The 9,760-nt window shown below is 35.1% G+C and overlaps 1 protein-coding gene across 1 annotated transcript; it reads right to left on the bottom strand.

Annotated features, from left to right (window-relative positions):
• Nucleotides 1-2,316: 2,316 nt before the first annotated feature.
• Nucleotides 2,317-3,086, bottom strand: LOC110892863. The gene has a single exon (XM_022140002.2). The coding sequence runs from the start codon at nucleotides 3,084-3,086 to the stop codon at nucleotides 2,463-2,465; it is 624 nt and encodes a 207-aa protein (XP_021995694.1). The 3' UTR covers nucleotides 2,317-2,462.
• Between the last annotated feature and the right edge of the window lie 6,674 nt (nucleotides 3,087-9,760).

Here is a 9,760-nt window from a genome sequence, read left to right as displayed (position 1 = left end):
CAAATCAGTGGCTAAATGGTATCAAAACGCGTCACAACTTGGTGGCAAACTCGGTGGCAAACAAGGCGGAGCGTAGCAAACATGAAGCGGTGGCAAATAATTTTGACCAATTTTGTGGTGGTAAAATAAGGTAGCAAAATATAAAAATGGTGGCAATTTGGTGGCATTAGGGCAATTGACACGGTTGTTTTTGTCACCGTATTTTCGGTGGCAAACTGGTGACAATAAGGAAATTGCTACCATTTTGTAACCAAAAATTACATGACAAAAACCATATTTTCTAGTAGTGAGTTGAAGTTTCCTTAGCTTATCTTCTAGATGACTAAAACATATCTTAAAGGAAAAATTACAACTTTTGTCCTTTATCTTAATATCACCTATTATGCAGTGTCTTTTTTAATGAATTTTGACAAGTTTTGCCCTTTACAAGGAATTTTGCTGCATGTTTTGTCCTTTAGGCTTAACCCAGTTAGATTTTCTTGTTAAATCTTGTCACCCAAGGGTATTTTAGTCTTTTTACCCATTTATTTCAAGAGTCAGCCCTAAAATATTTTGTTTTATTCTTTTAAATAATATTAAATAAATGGGTAAAAAGACTAAAATACCCTTAGGTGACAAGATTTAACAAGAAAATCTAACTGAGTTAAGTCTAAAGGACAAAACTTGCAACAAAATTCCTTGTAACGGGCAAAACTTGTCAAAATTCGTTAAAAAGGACACCGGCCGATAAATGGTATTAAGATAAATGATAAAACTTGTAATTTTTCCTATCTTAAATAAGTGTTTTTTTTTTTTTAATATAAATTCCTAGATTTTTGTAAGAAATTAAATTAAGTAAAAAGGAAATAAAAAAAGATGTGATGTGCAATTGTTTGATTTGTTAAAAAAACAAAGATATCTCTTTCTCTTTGTCTGTTAGTGCAGCTTATCTCCATAGTCTAGAAATCTCGTACACATATAACGTGTAATAGTCTTGTGTCTGTAAGGTGTTGTTTGTTTTCTAAGAGGTAAAAGGCCTGCAGTCTACGGACCACATCTGCAGACATCTGTAGAAGAAGAGGTGGACCAAATCTCTGCAGTCTGCTAGAAGAAGGCTGTTTGTTTTTTAACGTATGTAGACTTCTAAAATAAACTAGTGGTGCTGGTGGTGCTGGACGGTGATGGTGGTAGGTGGTGGTGGACGGTGGTAGTGGTGGTGGACGGTGGTGGTGATGGTGATGGACGCCGACGGTGGTGTGTGGCGGTGCTGGACGGTGGTGGTGGGTGGTGGTGTTTAACCCTCTGCAAACCTTAGAAGATTTTAGAAGTGACTGGGCCAAGTCTACACCAAGAAGAGCTCGCGCAGACGTTTTTTAATGAAACGTCTTCGGAAAAACAAACAGTCTGCGCGTGCCAATGTCTGCGCGGCGCAGACAGAAGAGCCTGCGCAAAGCTTTTCTAAAAAAACAAACAACACCTAAGTGTGCGTATCCAGACAGAGGTTTTGCTAGGTTTTGTTAGGACTTGGTACGATACTATTAGAGATTGGGTTTGATGACATCATACTTCATAATGACATCATATGAGATATACATGATGAACATCATATGAATGTATGATGCAGATCATACCCAATCTCTAATAGTATCATAGCGAGTCCTAACTAAACCTAGCATATGATACATTACATAAAGTCAACATACACCAAACATTAGTCATGCGCTCATTATGAAACGTATGCGCAGGAGTAATGTGCATTGCAGTCATGCGCATGGACAACCTCTTCTATAAATAGTCATGCTTCCTGCGCTCCAGGAGACAACTCTTACATAATTCCGAGATCAACTTCGAGGAGAGCTTTTATAGACGAGTCAATTAGCGTCGAAACTCTGCCCGGATAATGTTTGATTTGTAATAAGATCGAAAACAATTATATTTACATACGTGCATGATTACGATTCAGTTTAACGGATTCCGCACATTAAACCGGAATAAGGCAGATCTAATTTTTGTTTACGAACCTTATCCTGAACTTTCACTCTCTCTCTCTCGCGCGCGCTTGTTACATGAGCAACGCCCCCTTCAATAGCACCCCTCACTAACTACCACGTAATGGTGTGTGGCAACGCCCACTACACATAGTCTTGGTTTGACCCCTTAATCTATCGTCCATAGAGTAGTTAATGGTCGGAAAGTTCTGACTGAGAAAAATGGAAGTTAATACAGAAAGAGATCAATCAGAACAATAAGAGTAATATACCAACATTTTAAACATTGCATAAAAATAGAATTTCATGATTTTCGCCTAATTTCAGTGTACATATAGGTTAGCAATCACTAAAATTACCATCAAATTTTCACACCTAATGCTACTCAGTGTCAGATCATATTCTTCATCTCAAATGAGATTCAAACCAATTAAAGATTTGCTCCGATTGAAAGCTAGTCATCTCATGATACGCAAATGCAAGATTCAGTTCCTCCTAAATGTAATTCACCAAAACCTTATTAGGTAAACTTACCATCCTCTCACTCATAGATTCTTTCCAAGGTATAACCCGCCCGTCATTCACCAAGTATCCTTTCTTGTCGACAAACCCCTTTTCCTTAAACATATCAAACAACTCTTCTGAAATCCTTCGGTCAAGACCCGGAACTCTATCAGCAAGAAAAGTCGGTGATAAAGGCAACTCAAGACACTTCACCTCAGCAACATCCACACCTTCCCTCCTCATAACTTCAAGATTCACATCAATCATCTTCTTCATGCGCTTATCTTTCGGCATATGAACAAAAAGCGTAGGCGGGTAGTCTTTCGTAACATCAATATCCTCAAACACACCTTCAGCAATCATAACAACAATGCTACTAAACTTCATCTTACTCGCAAACATCGAAACAAAATAACCACCCGACGAAGCCCCCAAAGCGACAAGTGGCAAACTTTCAAGATTCTGTTTCTTGACCCACCATTTAATAACCCTTTCGACAACCAATGTCTCCTTCATCAGTGACCAGCACCTGCCTCTACTCGAAACCGCAACAACAACAAATTGGTTCTCTTGGTTCTTCCCACAAATGGCGGTTCCTAAATGATCTTCACCCATATATATATATATATATATATATATATATATATATATATATATATATAGAGAGAGAGACCGGTTAAAATACAAATACACTAATCGTACATTATGTACGCTACAATTAAATGAATCAGATTAAAATTAATAAAAGAAACCGCCAAGGTTAAAATCGTCCATAGCAAGAACAAAACCCCTGATAAACGGCAAAACAAAACCTCAAAAATCATAACGACAAATCCTAAAATCAAAACCAAAAACGAAATTATAACAATTAATCAAAAATCGATCGATTCCTATTCACCAAATCGATCGATTCATATTCACATATTCGTCTGAGAAAATGAACTTCTGATGAATTTAGAAATTCTGGAAGGACTGACTATCGAAGAAGATGATGCAGAATGTCAAATCATATGCGAAATCATCAAACGATGCAAATGCGAATTCAATAAAAAAGGAAATTATTTGAAATTTCATATAGTTTGCGAATTCATGATATGCAAATGCGATTTCAGTAAAAAAGTTAAGTATTCTATGATATTTCATATAGTTTGCGAATTCATGATAATGCACATGCGATTTCAAAAAAATTTTCAAAAAACTCTTCATATAGTGTGCGATTTCAGATATTTTACACATGCGATTTCAAAAAAAAAAAAAGGATATTTATAAGTTGGTCTCTTACAGTTTGCGAATTTCTTTCGAATCAAGTGCGATTTTGAATAAGAACACTGCAAAAAAAAACTTTAAAAAATACTTTGTAATAAAAATGCAAAAAAAAAAAAAACAAACTACCAATCTTAAAAACTAAAAATAATATTATTTTATATAAAAAAACTTAATTTATTAACGATGTGACTATAATTTGACATGTAATGATGAATTTTACAATAAATACTACTGAACTTACCACCCTACCTATATAATAAATTTACTATATTAATATAAAAAACCTAGATAACTACCTTCCATATTAAGACATAGAAGACCAAATAAAACACACACAAAAACACAGACCAAACAAAAATGGCATCTGAAGATATAGAAAGAATCAAAAACATTGCAATCAAAGAGCTATTGTCAACTCGCACGTTGACAGAAATAAGCACTGATATCACATCTTCTCATCTGGTTCTTGATGTGCAGGGCAAAATTCTTGAACAAATCAAGAACAATCAAGCAGTATGGGAAAATCTACTTCAAGAACCACCATCAAGCTTCAGAGACAAAGCTTTGGATCACATAAAAGAGCAATCTCGAGCTGATGACTTAGCCTTCTCTTTCCTGACAGATGCTCTAAACACTGTGAAGGAGAAGATGGAGTTCAGCTCTACTGAACGTGACAAAATCTTTGCTTCAAGTAACTAAATTTCTGTTTAATCGTTTTATGGTTGTAACTGTGTTTGAAAATAACAACTATTTTGTATTTTGGATATATGTTTTGAACAAATCTTATGCTTTATTATAATTTAAAATCGCATGAATGAATTAAAGATCTTTGCCACAAAATCGCATGTATTAAAAGTGAAATCACATGTGAAAAATGGTATAAACTAAATATAAACTGATGCATATAAAATCGCATGTTTATACTACTAAAATCGCATGTGAAAAATGATATACACAAATGAATATAAAATCGCATGTGTTTCGTATAAATTTGCATTTACATTTAAAAAAATTACTCATCCTCGTCATATACAGACACCTCTTCCCACTGATCTTCGTCTTCAGATCCATCATCACTACTGTAATCTTAAAGTCATCTTCCTCTTCGTCGTCTTCACCCTCATTGTCTTTGTTTCTCACACCATCTTCAATCAGGACACCCTTCATCTTCTTTTTTCCCTGTTTACCTTGTTGTTTGGCTTTAAGCTCGCCGCAAGTCCGAATGTCATGACCTTTTTCATTACATACGCTACATGTCCTTGACCTTTTCCCTTTGCGGCTGATCATTTGTTCCTTCTTAGATTTAATCCTTCTATGCGAGCCGCGGCCTTTGTTTCTTATACCAGCCGGCACACGAACAGTAGGGGGAGCATTAGTTACTGGTTGTTGATAACCAATCAACTTTGAAAATCGGTCAAATTTTGGATCAAGTTGCTTGGTTATGCGACTCTGATCAACTCTCTCTTTAAGCTGCATCATTTGATCCCTCACTAAGACAAGTTGATCAAGGTCGGAAATCAAATTACTAACCAAATACTCCCCTGTGTGAATGATTTCACGAGCAATCCGTTTAGCCTTGTTTTGCACATCCTTACCATCGATATTTAGATTGTACTTCACATTTAACTCATTGGGCACCACATTCTTCGTCCATCTCTTCATAACATATTTGTTTGGAATTTCTTTAACACCAAACATCTTGAAAAGAAAATATATGTGTTTGTATAGCAGCCCATACTGCTCAAAACGCAAACAACTACACTCTGCAGTTACATCATTTTCAAGATTCTTAAACCACACCTAGACATAACCAAAAAAAAAAATAATAAAATTTAAAATCGCATATATAAAAATAACAATTTCGCATGTCTAAACCATCATGTAAGTGAATAAAATTAAAATTGCATGTGAATCATAACAATTTCGCATGTCTAAAAAATTATGTTAATAGATAAACTAAAATCGCATATCTAATGTAACAAATTCGCATGTCTAAAAAACGTGTAAAATACCTCCAATAAACCATCGCCATGTGCTTTAAAGTTCTTCAACAATATTCTGATACGTGGACCTTCAACTTTGGTGTCCATCGGCAAATATTCGGAAATTGTTCCATGTATCTCTACTTGCTGATCAAAAAATATAGACCTGGTGTAGATCTTAGCAGCATCTTTTTCCAATGTAGTTTGATTCCAATCAGCTGGCTCGGTATATCTTGAAATATGATCATTTTTTCTATGATTGAACCTTTGTACATCCATTGCACCATCAAAATGATTCATAAACTCTACGAGTGTGAGTTGTGAATTAGCAACCTGGCAAAAAAAAATGGTTCTCACTCTCTGATCTTGAAGTTGTTCTCATAAGACCCGACATTGGCTCATGCCGGTAAAAAGCCGGAATCCACATGGATCTCATCCCAAACATATCATCAATCTATTTGTTTTCAGTGAGACCGAACTCAATCATCACCAATTTCCACTGTCTCTCAAATTCTTCGGGCTCAATCGAATCAGTCCAAACAATGTCGCACATCCTCCTTTTAAACTCATCATTATTACACAACTCGTGTCCAACCTATAACAATAAATGCTTTTTATATCAGCCTATAACAAAAAAAAATTAAAATAAAAATAACCCTAGCAAAAGACAAAAATATTGCATGAAATACCTTATCTGCCACTTTTTTCATTATGTGCCACATGCACAATCTGTGTCTGCTATTAGAGAAAACCTCCTCAATAGCCTGTTTCATAGCAGGGTCTTGATCCGTCACTACAACATTTGGTTGCCGACCAAATGACTTTAAAAATGAATTCAGAAGCCATTTATATGATTCAAAACTCTCCGATGCCAGCAACCCAGCTGAAACTGTTACATTTCGACAGTGGTTGTCAATGCCAGTGAACGGAACAAACACCATCTTGTACCTGAACAACACATGCGAAACAACATTTTAGTATGTGCGAATTATTAAAAATCACATGCGAAACCAGAAGTATGGCATGCGATATATTCATCACATTCTGTTTGTTTACACATGCGATATTAAAATTGTATTAACAAACAAACATGCGAAAATATGTAACAAACATGTTTGTCTTGAAACACTTACCTGTTTGTCTTGAAAGTTGCATCGAACGATATCACATCCCCAAATTCAATATAGTTAAGCTTGCATAAACCATTAGCCCAGAACAAACCAGTTAACCGTTTGCCATCATCAACAGAGTATTCAAACGAATAATCAGCTAAATACTTTTTTTTGTCAGTCATCCTATTTATTACCATGTCAGCGTCATATTCTCCTATATAGCTGTTTATTCGCTTCCTAAAATTTTTGCAATCATCAACCGTGGCACCAACGTTCTCAAAACCACCATAACGTTTCCTCATTATATGGAAAACTTTGACAGGACCAAGGTTTAAAGTGCCAAGTTCCCATACTATCTCCTCCTGGACATCTGACAATTGTCTGTAAGCTGGGAGCATGTGAATGTCATTTTGACATACAAACTTATGATTATGGCCATCAACAAATTTCTTTACTGTATATAATCTACCATCCAGAGTGCAAATTATAAGTTGAGCTTTGCATCCGGTCCTAATAGTCCCCCTGTTCCTTGTTTTGAATTGCTTTTTTGACTTCGAATGATCATCAATACACAGAGGCTTATGTCCCTCTTTAGAACAAACAAAATACTTAGTTTTGATTATACCACCACTGTATACTTCACCACCTTTCCGAATAGAAAAACCAGCTAACTTAGCATATGATTGATAAAACGCATATGCTTGTTCAATAGAGATAAATTGCATTCCAACAACAGGTGTAGCTGATGCCTGAACCTCCGGAGTGTAAACCCTTTCATCTACATGAATCAAAATAAAAACATAAAACGTCATATAAAACACATGCGAATTGTCTGATCAAAACATGCGAAATGATGATATTGATAAATCTGAATTACATATGCGATTTATTACATAATAACATGCGAAATTGCAAAAAAAAAAAAAAAAAAAATCAAATGCGAATTGTAAGAGTAATAACATGCGAATTTATACATGTTGCTTTTCAAAAATACAAAAGTGTAATCAAACAATCAAACTACAAAAACAGCTACAACAAATGCTACGATTAAACAAAAAACAATTATACGAACAATTTAGATATCTGAATTAACATAATTACCAATAGAAAACTCGTTTGCAGCACTTGAACTTGAAATTGGAATTGGAATTGGATTTGCAGGTCGCGGATTTAAAACATCCTCAATTGAAACTCTCTGATAAGCAAATAATTGAGCATGATCACCGATCGGTCGATTTTCTTCAAAATCAACTTCTGTTTGTCCAGTGCTACTCTGTGGATCCATCGAAATAAACAAATTGAATGAAACCCTAACACAGAAGAACGAAAACTGCAAATTGTGAATTATGGAAAATTTGAAACTGATTTGAATAATAATTACCGGGATATCAGTGTAACGAACTTCTCGCTGAATGAATGAAGAGACGAATTTTCCCTCTGATGATTAGGTTAATTGTCTGATTTAACCTTATTAGACCGAAATGAATCGGGACACGTGTATGGCTCAAAATATAGCGTATATAATGTACGATAACCCTATTTGTACCATACTCTTTACCTATATATATATATATATAGTATGAGGTTCATTGGGAAACACTAAAAAAGTGGGGAACAGTGGGGAACCGACTCAAACGAACTCCGATTGGACTCATTCCAGCGGCGTTGGAACCGTCTCGTCGAACCTTAACTAGGATCTCTTAACCCTAAACCCTAAATCAAAACCCTTAAACCCTAAATATATTAGGGTTTGGCTTTTAGGGTTAGCCTTAGGGTTTAGCCTTAGGGTTTAGCTTTAGGGTTTAGAGTTTAGCTTTAAGGTTTAGGGTTTAGCTTTAGGTTTAGCCTTTAGAGTTTAGCTTTTAGGTTTTATAGTTTAGATTTTACGATTTAGCTTAGGTTTTAGCCTTATTTTTTAGCTTTAGGGTTTAGAGTTTAGGAGTTAGGATTTAGGGTTTAGGATTAAGAGATCTTAGTTAGGCTTCGACGAATCGGTTCCAACGCCACTGGAATGAGTCCAATCGGAGTTCGTTTGAGCCGGTTCCCCGTTGTTCCCCACTTTTTTAGTGTTCCCCAATGAACCTTCCCTATATATATAGGGTAAGGTTCATGCGAGAACCACCTTTATTGCGAGAACCGTGATAACCAATGTGAACACAAACTAAAATAGCTAAAAAAACCTAAAAAAACCCTAACCCCCCCCCCACCCCCAAGCTAAAATGCTAAAAACTAAACCCCTAAAAAACCTAAAAAAATAAAAAAACACACAATTTTTTTAAAATATTTTTTACATTAAAATCGCTACTTTTAGTAGCCAAAACTTTTTTTTTAAATAAAAAAAAAAATTAAAAATTTTTTTGGCTAATAAAAGTAGCGATTTTTTTTAAATATTAAAAAAAATTTTTGTGTGTTTTTTAGGTAATTTTGGTTGTGTTCACATTGGTTCTCGCGTTTCTCACAATAAAGGGTGGTTCCTAACGGATCCTATATAGGGTAAGTTTCATGCGAGAACCACCTTTATTGTGAGAACCGCGAGAACCAATGTGAACACAACCTAAAATAGCTAAAAAAACTTAACCCCCCCCTCCAAAAAAAAAAAAAAAAAAACCTAACCCCCCACCCCACCCCTCCCCCTACCCCCAAGCTAAAATGCTAAAACTAAACCCCTAAAAAATCCAAAAAAAAAAAGAAACACACACACACACACAAATTTTTTTTAATGTTTTTTACATTAAAATCGCTACTTTAGTAGTCAAAATTTTTTTTTAATTAAAAAAATAAAAAAAATTGCTACCAAAAGTAGCGATTTTTTATAAAAAATATTAAAAAAAATTTGTGTGTTTTTTAGCTATTTTTAGGTATTTTTTGTTGTGTTCACATTGGTTCTCGCGGTTCTCGCAATAAAAGGTGGTTCGTAACGGATCCTTCT

Source organism: Helianthus annuus, chromosome 12 (assembly GCF_002127325.2).
Source record: "Helianthus annuus cultivar XRQ/B chromosome 12, HanXRQr2.0-SUNRISE, whole genome shotgun sequence".
Classification (NCBI taxonomy): Eukaryota; Viridiplantae; Streptophyta; class Magnoliopsida; order Asterales; family Asteraceae; genus Helianthus; species Helianthus annuus.
This window is presented reverse-complemented; position numbering and strand designations above follow the sequence as displayed.

What these genes read in the sequence shown, in the direction of transcription:
- LOC110892863 (XM_022140002.2), bottom strand. Translation starts at nt 3,086, where the DNA reads ATGGGTGAAGATCATTTAGGAACCGCCATTTGTGGGAAGAACCAAGAG.